The sequence below is a fragment of the Crassostrea angulata genome, chromosome 8 (genome assembly GCF_025612915.1).
Source record: "Crassostrea angulata isolate pt1a10 chromosome 8, ASM2561291v2, whole genome shotgun sequence".
Lineage (NCBI taxonomy): Eukaryota > Metazoa > Mollusca > Bivalvia > Ostreida > Ostreidae > Magallana > Magallana angulata.
Genome location: NC_069118.1, coordinates 23,196,514 through 23,212,111, shown reverse-complemented (window position 1 = coordinate 23,212,111; position 15,598 = coordinate 23,196,514). Strand labels below are relative to the sequence as shown.

At 32.1% G+C, this 15,598-nt stretch overlaps 2 protein-coding genes and 1 long non-coding RNA gene across 3 annotated transcripts; 1 reads left to right on the top strand and 2 right to left on the bottom strand.

The window, feature by feature from the left end:
• Positions 1 to 1,040: 1,040 nt before the first annotated feature.
• LOC128158372 (uncharacterized) lies at positions 1,041 to 3,411 on the bottom strand. The gene is made up of 2 exons (XR_008239971.1): positions 3,255 to 3,411; positions 1,041 to 1,390 (listed from the first exon to the last, which is right to left on the bottom strand). It is a non-coding gene; the product is annotated as an uncharacterized LOC128158372 (long non-coding RNA).
• A 1,633-nt stretch (positions 3,412 to 5,044) lies between these two features.
• Positions 5,045 to 6,843, top strand: LOC128158370 (heavy metal-binding protein HIP-like). Its single transcript, XM_052821162.1, has 2 exons — positions 5,045 to 5,183; positions 5,586 to 6,843. Exons 1-2 carry the CDS (start codon positions 5,045 to 5,047, stop codon positions 5,993 to 5,995), a joined length of 549 nt encoding a protein of 182 aa, XP_052677122.1. The 3' UTR covers positions 5,996 to 6,843.
• Positions 6,844 to 10,422: 3,579 nt separating this feature from the next.
• On the bottom strand, positions 10,423 to 13,738 carry LOC128160805 (uncharacterized). Its single transcript, XM_052824131.1, has 6 exons — positions 13,718 to 13,738; positions 13,241 to 13,399; positions 13,031 to 13,111; positions 12,065 to 12,349; positions 11,097 to 11,247; positions 10,423 to 10,748 (listed from the first exon to the last, which is right to left on the bottom strand). The coding sequence occupies exons 1-6, from the start codon at positions 13,736 to 13,738 to the stop codon at positions 10,423 to 10,425; spliced, it is 1,023 nt and encodes a 340-aa protein (XP_052680091.1).
• Positions 13,739 to 15,598: the final 1,860 nt, after the last annotated feature.

Sequence of the window (15,598 nt, the reverse complement as noted above, 5' to 3'; positions counted from 1 at the left end):
TTATGTATTTTGATGAACTTGGGAATATTATTTTTTGTTTTATCATTTTGTTGTCTCATCCTCACAACCATACTTTTTTCCATAATTGCCAGAAATTGTTCTGAGAACAGTAAACAATGCATTTTAAAAGTATTCCATTATATATTTATTTTTAAAAATTAAGACGCATTAACTTGCTGGACTAGTGTCTTTCATTTCATTCCCTTCATGTTCTGGATACATCATTTGTTAATTCATTTTCACCAATAAACAGGAAAATGTCCCCGTTGAGTTTATTATTCTTACTGAAATGCTCAAAATGTGTAGTAATACTCTCATCTTTGATTGTCTTTGAAAGATAACAAAATGAATAAAAATGATACTTCATACTTTATTTCCTTTGAAGCATTTTAAAAATTCCACAACCAGTTCTTTTGAAGAACATGCTATAGTATTATATAGTAAGCCGGATGTGAGTATGTATAGATATCTTGTCTAAATATTATGTTGACTTACACCATTTAAATGTGTAATTAACTTGGTAGAGACCTTTTTGAAAGTCTCTTCTAACGTTAGAGTCACGTAGAAAACATTTTGAGAAATGACACTTTAATAAATTTCAAACTCTTTCAATGATTATGCTTGATGATCCGAAACTGGTCTCTGATTTTGAATTTTGTGGATACAATACTTATTTATTTTATCAATCTTTGAGCGCGACATATTACGTAAGATATACGCATAGAGTAGGCGATGGTACAAGACTTAATGCCAAGTAAAGTAATTTAAACAGAATTGTGCCACAACGAGCTTTCTTTACATGACTTGCCAAAAGGTGTAGAACTTACAATTTGTTTTGAAAAAGAAATGTTTTTAGTTTTGAATGTTCTTAGATGCAAATTTAACACAAAACAAACACTAGGACACTTAAGTATAGCAACCTTTCCATCATAAGCGTATGCACATGTGTACTTATAAACTGTTGCAATATGTAGAGATTCAGATATTCAAAACACGATATTAATATCGTGTTTATTTAATTAGAGTATCAAGTACGCAAATTTAAGGTATTTCCTTTTTGTTTTCGTTCTCTTGTAGATCATAAATAATCAAACATCAAAGCAAATGTAGCAGGACAGATAATACATGCTCATCACACTGTGTTATTTTCATTGTCATTACGGCTTTCAGACAAAATCGTCCTGGCGCTGTCCAATGACGTAGGGGCTTTGTCCAATGACGTACGGTCGCTGGTTGTAGGGATGCACACTCTCTGATGGACAACAGAGATTCACAAAACATATTGACAGCACACAGACAAGAAAGATAAGAAACAAAGCTGCTACCACTAGTCCAAGTAACAACAGGATCGGAAACCCCATTTGTGTGTGTGTGTAGATCAGTTGTAAACCTGTGAAAGAAAAAAAGACAAGTTACGGCCCAAAACAAGCGACAGTAACACTTACATGTAAAACAAAAAGCCCCCAAAACAAATCAAACAGACAAACAACCCCTCCAAAAATACAAGATGCTAGTTGGTTTACAGTAAGTTTTATGACTCGAAAATTGTTGTAAAATCGTATCGTGTGACCACCTCAATAATCGACTCAATTGACTTTCCTGACCAAGTCGATTGAAAATCGGATGAGAAATCGCATCGTGTGACCACACATTAAGGAAATGTTCCGGCCAACTATACATTTCTGAATATTAATACCCATTGAGACCTTATGGTGTTGTTGGTTCTTTACTTTTCTAGGTTTCATTTTCTCATTTTTAGGTTGTTATTCTGACATTTGCATCCTCATTTTGCCCTAGTTTGTCCAAATATCACTAAATGAACGCTAAATATCAAATATCTGGATAATTACGTTTTCACAAGCTGCTTGGTTCAACTGAGCAGGTATGCAGATGCTCTCAACTAATAATTTATAAAAAATATGAATAAAATTGAGATGTATTTTGGCAACATACATGTATGACTGTTTCATAATTTATATCAAGTATATATATTTTGCATATGCAAACTCATTTAAGGTAACAACTCTGACTTTTAAAATAAAACAAAGTATAGATGTTAACAGAGACATAATTATGTCACTGATGTTAATTAAAATAATAACCATATTTTTAATGACAAAGAACACAATCAAATATTGAGGAAACATATCATAAAATGTGGATAATTTGTCAATGATCGAATGAAAATCATCAAAAACGTATCACTGCTATTAACTGCGAATTAACTAAAACGTGGTAAAGTTTTACTCATGCAGAATGTTAATTCACTATTGTATGAAAGGATGCATACAATAGACCAATAGCATAATTCATCAAAACCTCTTTGTTAGGCCAACTCAATTCAGAGACACAAATAGAAAATAAAATAAAAAAAAAATGTTTGAAAATAAGAAAACAAAGAAGCTTGACTGAAAACATCTGTAAAGATGGTAACAATTATCAAACTAGTAAAAAGCATTCATGTTCTTGAAAAGGTTTTTTAAAAAATTCCCAATGTACTAAATATTCAACTTTTGACTTTAGCATTCCCCCCAGTTTTACCACAATTTTATGTACAGAATAATTAATGATCGCATATTGAAGTTGTCTTGTTTTGAGAAATTTAGAGAGAAAAAAAATTGAATATTTATACCCGTATTACAATTTGAAGAGATAAAGTAATTGATGAAAACTTTTGTATTTTTTTTTTTATACTTTGCGTCCCTCTAAGAGCCATACTACGGGTCTAGCCATGGAGTTACAGGTTAAACAGACTTGATTCTACACTAGATCAGAATGTGTACATAGTAACAATTTTAAAGCTAGAAATTTTAAGTAATGTTTCCAAACACACGAACCATGAGCTGAAATGTTAACACTCTTTTAATCCATCAGTATTGAACCATGTTTAATGGTTTATTCAAACGTTGTAACATATTTAGCTTGAACCGTACATGTAGGTTCCATCTAAATGTTAACATTTATCGTGCAGTTCTTGGTTAGACATTCGACTTTTAGGCACCAACCTTTTAATTTATTATTTGGTTTTTGAAACTTTAATTACAATAAAAAAAAAAATAATCTCGGTTATGCTGAAAGCCAAAAAAAAGAATGAAAGCTAGCTTTAATCAAGTTTATTTACTGTAGATATCACGACTATAGGAGAGAATTTCATTAAAATAAAACTACAGGAACTCTAGAAGATAAATACGAGAACTTAATGTGAATGTGATTAAACAAAACTTACTGTACATAGCTAATTGCACGATACTTACCATTGTTGATAATTGTCAAAATATCTAAAAGACTAAAGGCGGTCCATTGTGAATATCAGTAAATACTTTCTCTCACAGTGCACGGTTGTTCAATATACTTATCTTAACTTTGTTAACTATACTGAATTTCTTTCTGCGCGTGATTCTACTTTATCAGTTTGACTTTTTCCAAACAAAGTTGGTTTATTAATGGTAGCGTACAATAGGCGTATCAAAGTCAACCTTCAAACTTCCTGGTTACCTGTAGCTTGTGATAAGTTAACTGGGCTGCAATTGCAAATTATTTGTTCTTAATGAATGAAAAAATTATAAGGACAAAGTTAGCAGTCCTGCCTTAACCATGCAATAAATGAAACATCACTAGCTTAAAGCATATTGTTCTTCCATACAGACAAGAATTGTCTATGCCATTGTCTTTCACTTAGACCTGTAGTCAGTTTGATATTTGATAACTAAATAAAGTAACGAGAATCTGAATCAAATTAAAAATCCTATATTTTATGCTCTTGATATTTATTTCCGTGTAAGCAAATTTTTCTGAAACCCCCCCCCCCCCCCCATTATTTTGAATATCTTGATTAGATATTGCTGTTAATCTTGCATTTTATTTTTGTGTTCTAAAGTCAATAAAATGCATAAATATTTTTTACTTACATGTTTTTATAGCGTAATTATTCATTAGTAAAATGTGTGCCTGATAATTATTGTAAACATAATGCAAAATTTATAAGTAAAGCATGACGATTGTAAACATAAAAAGGCCGACTTTGTGTCGAGAAAGAAATTAGAGTCGATTTTTAAATATGTTCGACTCTCAGCTTCATTGAACTTAGTGGGCCATTACTGTGACACTTGAATTACAGAGTTACATAATGAAAGATTGAATTCATTCAATTTTAACTAGAAATAAAAATAATATACATGTACATGTAGATCATTAGTGATACATATATAAGCCTTTTCATGAATAAAAGATAAGAACTCTTTCGATGATACATGAAAAATAAAATAAAAATAAAAAAGTCAACTTTTGATTTTTAAGCTTCTTTTCACATTTAATTAGCATTTTGCGTGATATAAGTACATGTATGTAACACATGTAAAGTAAGAAAACCGAGCTTACATTAATATGTAAAAGACACCTCGATTATAAAATAACAACATTATTATAAAAGGGTTCTTTGTAATCATTATTTATTGATATTCCAACCACACTAGTACTGTTATTTTGAAACAGAAAACCAGGCAACTGCAAGGTAGGAATACGCATTATTAATTATTACGATAACCGTAAGAACTATAATTGCAGACAGTGAATGTTGTAGGATTTCACGTTTATTCTAGAATAGTTTGGTTTTAAATTCACTGATATCGGTTAAATAATATTTTTTCATAGTTAATGGTTTATGTTTCTTTGCATACGTTCAATATGCTCAGACATAGAAAAAAAGATGCCCCCACGGCATACTTTATTCTTAAAGAAGTTTAAGAAATATGTACTTACGCCTCAAAATTTTGTTGAGCATGAACGACATTACTTGTTATTATGTTTTTTTTAAGGAGATGGTCAACCAATTATCCATCATATCTACTTCAAAGTTTTATAATTGATTTTTTAATTCATAAACTTTCATTTATCAAAGAAAATTTGAGGAAACTTAAAAAAAATTTTACCTTTCAGATTCATTTTCTTTACAAAAATACTCTTCTTCCCATGCTTAATGTGGCTACTCAGGGTTTTAAATTTACGTACTTCAAATTGTATTTAGTTTTCTTTTTTATTCAGGATGATGTCAGTTGCTTTTCGACTCCTATTCATTTTGTGTTTCTCTATGCATCGTGTAATATCGACATCGCACTCCAAGTTTGTGGAAGACATGAACGGTTACAGAAGCGCATGTAAATCGATAGGATGGGAACCAAAGCAAGGTACGTAGGCAAATATGTAACTGTTATCATTATAAAGGTTAAATTATCGATTAACGCTAAAGTATTTAACATATAAAGTCAGAAAACAGTCAACTGCAAGTAAATGTTATTACAGAAGATAATTGGGGAAAATGGCATATTCATGTGTTTGAACTAAGACACTCATAAAAAAAATCATGAATGAAAAATAATTGTCAAAAAGTTGTTATTTACTGCAGAGAGTTTTTATTTTTAAAGTTTTGTTATCAATAGATTTTTATAGAATTTTTCAAAATCAAACTTTTCATAATTTAGTTATACATGCAGCATTCAATTGTCTATGATAATTAAGTGAATATCTAGCATGCATGCAGTTAAATTTCCTTAATCGGGCCACTCATTTTGATTTTCTCTCTCGTTTAGGTTGTAAAATCAGTGTTATTGCGTTTCATGCAAGTCTGAAAAATGACCTCTCGAATGTTCCTGTGAACACGATAATTAAATTCGAAAAGGTAAAATTGAACAAAGGTAATGGGTATGACCCTGCCACAGGAGTATTCATTGCACCAGAGGACGGGGTGTATTCGTTCGCCTGGTCTTTTATTACGAGTAAAGGAGGCACAGTGTACCTTGCTGCTGTTGTTGACAATCAGGTTCAGGCTAATACTTGCATTGATAACCAAATGAGTCGTCACGTAAATGCGTCAGGACACCTTATCGTCGAGCTCAGAAAGGGGAAAAAAGTATGGCTCAAAACAATGTACCATTCTTCAACGAACATTCAAGCCCTATACTTCACATACTTTTCGGGACACAAAATTAATTCCAGTTGAACTGAAAATGGGTTCGCCTAACTTTTTGATATACCTGGAATTTGATTTAAAATAAATCATAATTCTAATTATCTTTGTTTTCTTAAATATTAGGTAATGTTTATGAATTTTATAAGTTCTGAATGCTTCCGGAAACAAATCAAATTAAAAAGGAATGATATGAAAGCAGTGCTTTTGTCAAAAGTCCCCAAACTTAGTAATACAAAGATGTGAATTAATTGAATGCCTTTAACAATTTCAAGGGTCAAAACCTAAACGTTTATTAGAAGTTCACTTACATTACAAAAAATACAGCTTTTGTGCAAGCTATGGATGCTGTGTACATATATTTAAAGAATGAAAAGATGTAGATATATTTAAAGAATGAAAAGATGTAGATTCGTTTTAAGAACGAATTAGTGCACGTCTTGATCAATGAAATGTCAATATATCACATGTAACCACTTGAAAGCCATTTTAAATACATCTTGATTTATGTTCCGATTTCTGAATTATTTTCTGCAATGGCATAACAGGAATTATATTTTGAAAACGGCTCACACTTCACAATTTGAATAGTTGTATTTTAGAGGAAAGAGCAGCCTAAAAAATAAAAATATGTCAAAAATACTCACGTACAGTACAGTCTCGTGAATTGCAAATTATTTGTTTTTAATGAAAGAAAAAAGTATAAGGACAACAGTTAGCAGTCCTACCTTAACCATGCAATGAACGAAACATCACTAGTTAGAGCATATTGTTCTTTCATACAGGCAAGAATTGCCTATGCCATTGTCTTCCACCTAGAAAAGTGGTCAGTTTGATATATGATAACTATATAAGGTAACGAGAATCTGAATTAAAATTCCCTTATTTTTTTGCCCTTGATATTCACTGCCATGTAATCAAATTTTTTTCTGAAAAAAATAACGTATTATATATTGAATATCTTAATTGGTATTGCTGTTAATCATGCATTTTATTTTTCGTAATCTAAAGTCAATAAATATAATTGAATATTTTTACTTACATGTTTTTATGGCATAATTATTCATTTGTAAAATGCGTGGCTGATAATCATTGAAAGCGTAATGCATAACTTTTCAGTAAAGCATAAAACTGTGAACATAAAAAGGCCCTCTTTTTATCGAGAAAGAAATTAGAGTCGATTTTGAATTATGTTCGTCTCTCAACTTCATTGAACTTAGTGGGCCATTACTGTGACACTTAAGTTACAGAGTTACATAATGAAACATTGAGTTAATTCATATTTAACTAGAAATAAAAATAATATACAAAGTCATGTAGATCATAATTATTATTAAATATACCGGTATATTAAGCCTTTTTCATGAATTAAAGAAAAACAATTTTCGATGATAAATAAAAATAAAAAAAGTCAACTTTTGAATTCTAAGCTTCTTTTCACATTTAATTACCATTTTGCGTGATATAAGTACATTTATGTAACACATGTAAGGTAAAAAAAAACGAGCTTACATTAATATGTAAAAGACACATCGATCATAGAATAACAAAATTATTATAAAAGGGTTCTTTGTAATCATTATATATAAATATTCCAACCACACTAGTACTGTTATTTTGAAATAGAAAACCAAGGTAGGAATAAGCATTATTAATTATTACGATAACCTTAAGAACTATTTGAAGACGGTGATTTTTGTAAATTTATTCTAGAATTGTTTGGTTTTCAATTCACTGATATCGGTTAAATAATAAGAAAAATGATTTTTTTATTTTTTTTATAGTTGATGGTTTATATTTCTTTGCATACGTTCAATATGCTCGGACATAGAAATAAAGATACCCTCATGGCAGTCTTTATTCTTTAAAAAGTTTAAGAAAGATGTACCTACGTCTCAAACATTCGCTTATCTTGAGTGACATAACTTGTTATTATGTTTATTTTAAGGGGAATCGTTTTCAACAAATCATCCATCATATCTACTCTCAAAGTTTTAGAATTGATTTTTTAATTCATAAACTTTTATTTATCAAAGAAAATCTGAGAAAAGAATTCAAAATATTTTACCTTTCAAAGGACCTTGTTCACTTCCTTTAAAAATTGGCCCTCCTTCAAATTAGCTAATTTTTTTTACAATATCGACTCAAGAACGTGTAGAATAAGAATTTATCAAAATAAATTTAGTCAGACATTTATTCACCCCACACAAGGTTGTTGAATATAGCATGGTTACGCTATCGTTACGTCGCATATTTGCAACGTCATGACGTCACATATCTTTAAGACCTGGGCAATTTAAGAAGGTGGAATGTTACATTAATCCATACTTAATTTGAAATAGATTCATTTTGTTTCCAAATTAACAGTTCACAGTTTATTTTTTTTATTTCAACAATTTAAATTTTAAAGATTTATCAGCCAAAAAGTCGGGATACGTATTCAGAACTAACATAAGAATCAAAATAACACAGACCTCCATCAAATCTTTTCTATCAAGTCAACAACAGTTTGTTAGGATTATTTTTATTAATATTTAAACAAGTTAGATTTAACAATTTTCAAGACTCACAATCAAAAAACATTATTCCATATTATATTGATTCTGTTTTTAGAAAAATACAGCTATAAATGGAATCTTTGTTAAAGCACAAATGACATTTTTATTTAATCAAAGAACTTCTTTTGGGGTTTTTTCCGTCGAGAATAACAGAAGTTTTCTTGTGGTTGATGGATGTTCAACTGCCAACAGAAAGCTTTGGAACTTATGGCGCATGTTTGGTTCAAGTCATTAAAACATTTGAGAGACATTCTTACTAAAATACTAGTTACACATGCAAGTCAAACTTCACAAAATTCTTGATATATATCAATGATTTTAAGTACTTTTATTTCAAATAAGCCCAAATCAAGATCAGATGGACAAAAGAAAAACCAGTACCTATGCCAAAACGCATTTTAAAGTTTAATTTATATTATACTGTATACATGTACAGTCTTTTTTTTCAATGCGGTACATGAGCCAAATAAATATGAAATTCGTACCTCTGGTCAAGATATGAGGTTTGATAGACAAATGGACAAACAGTCGATCTACATGTATAGGTTGCTCTGAAGTCAACAGTGTAATATAACAAAATAATCCATGAAATCTAAAAGTGATTATCCTTTAAATATTTCCAACAAAGTGCGGAATGAAAATGAAAGGCTAGGCCCTATGAAGTGTTTAATTTTCTCAGCGCATGTAACATATCCAGTGTACCTTTTAAGGTACAATTCTGAGTAAACTGGCACATATCACTACAAAATGTGTGATCATGGTGATAGCAAAGATAAATTAAACATGCTTCATCTCCCCAAAAACATATTCAATAAAGATGATCAAATCATTTGTAATTTCTAACCAATTGTAAAATAATTTAATTAACATGCTTACAAAAAAGCTGTCTTGTTGAATTTTAAAAAGTCTAAATAAATTCATATTATTCGATTTCTTCACTGTCTAGCAAAACTACTATGAGGAAACAACCTTGGGGGGTGAAATAATTATTTTATGCATAAAACTGAGGATTAAACAAGATACAGTGTATCAAGAAAATTATCACTGTACAAATAAATTATTTAGTTGAAATGTGCGTGTTTAAAGAAAAACTACAAAGAAAGTTTATACTACTACAATTTTTTTCTCTGTAACACACACAACATTAATTGAAAAACAAAATTATACCTCTATGAAAAATGACAATAACAAACTGTCAGAATGTTAACAAAATTAATTTGGTAATTTAACAGTTTACTTTCAAGAGTAATACCATAATTAGTGCAATTCCAATTTAAATGCATGTACTGGGTAACTGCATCAGATATTTTGAGTACATGAATTACACAAAAAAATTAATTGACATTGATTAAACTTATAGCATATCTATACATATGGTTGGCCAATTTCCGCTTTTGACATAAAACCACACTAGCTAATTTACTTGACAAAAAACTGTTGTTTACATCTGGGGCAGATTATTTCTGCATGCATCCAACATTAAACTCACACAAAAGTGTTCATGTAAATCCGCTTCCCTAAATGAATTAAGGTTAATATTAATTCAGTCTACTTAAACAAAATAGACTGCAGAATATCATAACAATAACTGAATAGATCATAATAAAAATTGAGGCAATTGGCAATGCAGGTAGCATGTATATACATGTATGGTACACATTTATATCTATGAAGAACAGGCAGTCTATTGTTCATTCAAGCACTCTGAGGAATCATCCTCTGATTCTGACTCATCAATTGCATCTGGAATAACAGCTGCATCATCAATGAACTTGCTCCAGTCCCTTACAGATCTTAAGGACTCCATGTCACGTCCTAAACCAATATACCATAAAACTGCGGTTATGTGGGCACACATACCCACTACTCTTGCCCCAGCACGACATCTACAATACCATCCAATCACGCTTCCCTCATCATATCGTATCCGAAGAAGGTAACCCTGACTCTTATCAAGGACGGGTCTTCTTTATGAACCATGATATCACATCCACTCCCAAAGTGTTCCTCTGCGTAACTACTAGCAAGCTTCACTTGATATGTGCCACAGGTCAACTCTCGAAGTTGATCTTCATCAAGACGAGGAAAATCCTGAAGATCGTCAGGGTGTTTCCAGATCGCTGAGCGGGTATCCAGTTTCCTTTCTTCTACTTCCTCTTTTAGTTGATTGATTTGTCTGGACAGGTACTGCATCTTAGCTGCTACAAGAGAGTCTTCCTCAGTGCAACCTAAAGATAATTCATGAAATGTAATATACATGTACATGTAACAAAAAACTAAGAGACCCAAGGATCTAACAGCGTGGGTACTAACAGACACTGAATATAGCATACTCTACAATTGATACACACAATTAAAGATGAAACAAAATAAACTGATAGGTGATATATGTTTATACCCAAAACCAAGTAAAATCGGATGATCAGGGATAAACAAAATACTGTATTACACTCACATTTTTTCACTAGCATCATGTACACTTAACAATATTATACTTGTAGTGACTTAATTAAGTGACTTAAACATAAAGAAGTTCCATTATTCATGCCTATCATTTTCAAGGCATATATACATACCAGTTGACAAAGGTGGAAAGTACTTGTTTGATATTCCACACACAATCTTGATGAAGTCACTAATGAATGGCACCTGGGACGAAGGAAGGACACGGTCAAAAAATTTCCACCTCTTTATCCTCGCATTAGCAGATTCTACCACCCAGCGTATCTGTAACATAAATAATAAAAGAGATCAACTCTATGTGAATATACTAATATATAGCAACTCTCTCTCTTAGTCTCTCTCTCTCTCTCTCTCTCTCTCTCTCTCTCTCTCTCTCTCCTGATTCTTTCTTATTAAATTAGAATAATGCTGTATATAGCATACCTTAGGTGGCAGGGGACAGTTTTTTTGATACAATTCATTGTAGCCAAGGGATGCATGTCTTCGGAACTCTGTAACTAGAATTTCCTCAGTTCCCATTCAGCACAAACACCTTTAATTCACTCTTTATAAGGCCAATCACCAATTTCTGAAGAAAATTATTAGTCAAAACCTGTAAAATCCTCTACATACTGGTTTTTATGAGATTTTGACCCTTTCATATTTTGCTAATTTTTCATGATTTTTCAGCTTTTTAGACCTCCCCCAGCTAATTCCCTGCAGAGGGTTGACCTTCCGTACCGCGTGCATGTTGCACTATCACATGTCAGAAACTTACCGGTGTATAGTTTACAATGTCCCATCCACCTACTTTTCGTGTTATTTTACCTCCCGTCTGTAACTTGCAATTTCACTGTGTAAAGTCAGCACACCAGTCATAGCCGCAGGTTTCGAATTTTACTTCTGATTCTCATGTACCTAACATAAGGGGCCTACATATTGCATATCAATTTCAACAACAGACACCCCTCTAACTAATGATAATCATTAAAAATCATTTCATGAATTTTAGCAACACTCATAAGCCTTCAAGTACAGCAACTCTCAATTTTACAAAAATATTGACGGGTACTTTATTCGAAACTGTCCCTTGCTACCTTACCTTGGTCACTAAACGGCTTGTATTTGCATCTGCTGTTGACATTTGCTTTTCACCTTTCTTCATAAATGCAGGCATGGCAGATACTAATCCAAGGTCTTCAAGTAATGTCAAGGAATCCCGAAAGCCTCTGTCTACAACAAACACATCTCTCTCTTCGATCCACTTCAACACATCTTCTTTGTTAGTCTTCATGATGTGGCTCAAGATTGCAGCATCATTGTTCTTCGCTACATATGGTCCAAGAACAGAGAGGTAATAGCCACTAGTTGTTACAACAATCATTGGCTTAAATTCACCAATGGACGACTCTTATACATGCTATATGATTTCCTTTGAAAGGCAAAGTTCATACTTTTTTGTATATAAATGTATGTGCCGTCTAAAACAAGAATGGTTTGGGTGCCAGTACCACCAAAAAGAGACTCTGCTAATGGCCTGGTATGCTTATTTATAACATCCTCTCTGGAGATGTGCTGAAACCCAACATTGTTTGGTACAAATGTCTCCATCAGTGTTCTCCTCACTACCGAGATGGCGCGACGAATGCTTGACTTTGAAACATTTAATAGTGTTGACAGCATTTCATTGGACAGACCACATCTCATCTTAAGAAGAAAAATTCCAAGGCTGGTTCTTTTCCATCTACAGCTGATAGCAGATCATCAAAGGAGACTTTATTTATTCCAGTGAGGTTGACATACTCTTGGTCACTCAATGCATTTGGATCATCAAAGTCTATTCTTTTCCCTCCATTTAGCAGAGCAATCTCCCTTAGATACATAAGCATATCAACAATAGATGTCCTGTTAAGTGTAGATGTTTCTGAAAATGAATAAATTTTTTCTAGTGCCTCTTCAGTGAATCTTCCATTGGGGAGATGACGTGTGCAGCATCTTGAACCTGGCGGAATCAATACTCCTTGTTGTAAAAAAACAGTGACGTTCATTTGATGACACCACAACCAACTTTGGCCCAGGTTTTCTGCAGATGAAGCAGCTGGAATGACTGGAAGATGTGGAGGGCACTGTCAGGGTTACTGATGGAGGACTGTGAATGGCAGCATTCCTAGCATTAATTTGCTTCCTCTCTGGAGGAGAGATTTAAGGGAGCTGTGTCTCTTAACTCATGCTCCAAGTTTTGTTGTTCATTTTTCCTCCGCTTAAGATGAGAATGTACCTTCACTCGACACAAACTACACAACACCTCATCCTCAGACACATCGCCTACAGTCCATTTCTGGAGAACTAGTCGTTGTGCAGCTGTCACAGTACGTCGATCTCTCTGGTGTGTTCGTTTCTTACAGCAAACACAAGGATATTCTCTTTTCCTCATATGCTATTAAATATAATAAGCAGTAAATAAATTAATTTGTGCACCACTATAATAAGCAAGTTTACCAACGTCTGTTGACAAATATGTAAGCAGATGTACTAATAATTATATAATGCATTAATTATGATTAATGATAAATATTGGCAAGATTGTATATAACCAATGGGCCACAACAACTCAGTTGGTCATGCAATTTAGATGGCTTGCTGTATTTTTGATACTTTTTCTTCTTATATTCTTATATTTTTTTTCTTCAATAATGGCCTAATTACCCTTTAGATTTTTTTCTTACAAAAAATAATTATATTAATAATATCCTACCTTAAAGAGTTCTTTTCCCATGCCTAGGTGAAACTATTGTACTCTAGTTTTTGTGGCAGTCATATCTTTCTTAGGCCATGGTCATGTATTGAATAAACTTGAATCTACAATACCCAATATTACCCTTTATAATTCATAAATATAATGAACCAAATAAACAGTATATTAGTTTTTTTTTCATTTTCTATGTAATTTTTTATCATTGTCAAACTTTCCTTTAATCGCCTAACCTACCAGGGGCCAAGATTAAAGCAAATTTAAGTTTAGATATATTTTTTGAAGTGTCTCATACATTAACATTATATACATTCACATGTTAAAATGCTCACACAATTAATGTACATGACTCAGTATGGGACATCATGGACAATACAATATTAAAACTTCATAATATTTTGTCTTTTCATTCGTTAATACATATAGCTATTAAAAAAATAATTTGTATCAAGTGTTCTAACAGCTACGTACCGGTATACACACGTACAGATATGACATAATATATCCAGTTATAATTCTAGTTTTAACAGTTTAAAGCTGTAAAATAACTTGTAACCTTAAAAACAAATTATCTATTGGACCATAAACATGAGTATATTTTTCATCGCATACCAAAGTTCGTATAAAAGTAGTTCCACAAATGTATTTTATAAAGTTGGCTACCTAAATTCAATACGCCAAGTAAATCTATTTATAGTAACAGGTACTTTCCAATTGTTTATAGGGAAACACACGGTGCATGTGTGAAATGCGCTATATACCTCTCATAATGAACAAATTATAAAAAATATGACCGACGTCCATTGATAAACTGTGATCAAGTCCACAAATTCACAACTGAAGACGAAAATTGTCCATTATTGTTATAGGCCTACCCTAAACTGCTACTGGCGTACCAGTACTGTACGAGTGCATATCGATATACATGTACATCTGTAACCTTCAAATTGACCATTAAAAATGCATGTATATGTAAACATACTTAATAAAATGTTCTATTTAATGAGTGTATTAATTACACAATGTAGATGGATTACTAAATACTAGTGAAATCGCTTACATAGTGTTACAGTACCAGGAGACGATTTTAATTGTGTGCATTTTGTGTTCAAGTCGTCTCTACATGCAAATGAAGAAGAGGGACAGGTTAAGTTCTTTTTTTCATGGCAGTTTGACACTGTACAATTCTATGGATTTAAACTTACCTATAAACAAAAGTGGCAGTCTTGGATTTCTCCAAATTAAACTCGGACACCTCGATCATTCGTCTGCGTTTGTCACTACGGTGACGTCATACTGTTTACACAGCGAAAGGGAAACACCTCAAAAATTTGTTAGTTTTTTTTAGCAATTAACATAGTGCGCATGATTTTACCATCGTGATTTTCGGCATGGAAGTCGCTCCTATAGAGTTTTATTTTTTGCCAAAGTAAGAACTTGGTAAATCAATGCGCACACAGTAAAATGCTGAATCATATTGCCGATTTTACCAATTTTTTCCGGAAATTGTAATTCCGCCGGAGAAGTTCACGTAAAAAAATCACCTTCGAGGCAATATCGGCAAATTTTTATTCTATATCTAAATAAAACATATATTAAATGTATATCTACAGTACAATTTATTTTTCAAGAGTGCAGTTAATTTTTTGGTAAATTTGAAGGCGTAATATCACATCAACTGAATCAAGTTCTTTCATTTTCTTTATAAAAATACTCTTCTTCCCATGCTTAATGTGGCTATTCAGCCTTTTAAATGTACGTGCTTCAAATAGTGTTTAGTTTTCCTTTTCATTCAGGATGATGTCAGTTGCTTTTCGACTCGTATTCATTTTGTGTTTCGCAGCACTGTTAAGGTTGCATATGCTTAAATTACCAAGAAATATG

Bases quoted from the DNA above. Each gene is read 5' to 3' on its own strand.
- LOC128158370 (XM_052821162.1), top strand. From the start codon at position 5,045: ATGTCAGTTGCTTTTCGACTCCTATTCATTTTGTGTTTCTCTATGCAT. The intron at 5,184-5,585 runs GTACGTAGGCAA...TCTCTCGTTTAG, and splicing joins AGGATGGGAACCAAAGCAAG to GTTGTAAAATCAGTGTTATT.
- LOC128160805 (XM_052824131.1), bottom strand. From the start codon at position 13,738: ATGGGAAAAGAACTCTTTAAG. The intron at 13,112-13,240 runs GTACATTCTCAT...TGCCATTCACAG, and splicing joins GTAGTTTGTGTCGAGTGAAG to TCCTCCATCAGTAACCCTGA. The intron at 12,350-13,030 runs GTTGGTTGTGGT...GGTGAATTTAAG, and splicing joins TGCAGAAAACCTGGGCCAAA to CCAATGATTGTTGTAACAAC.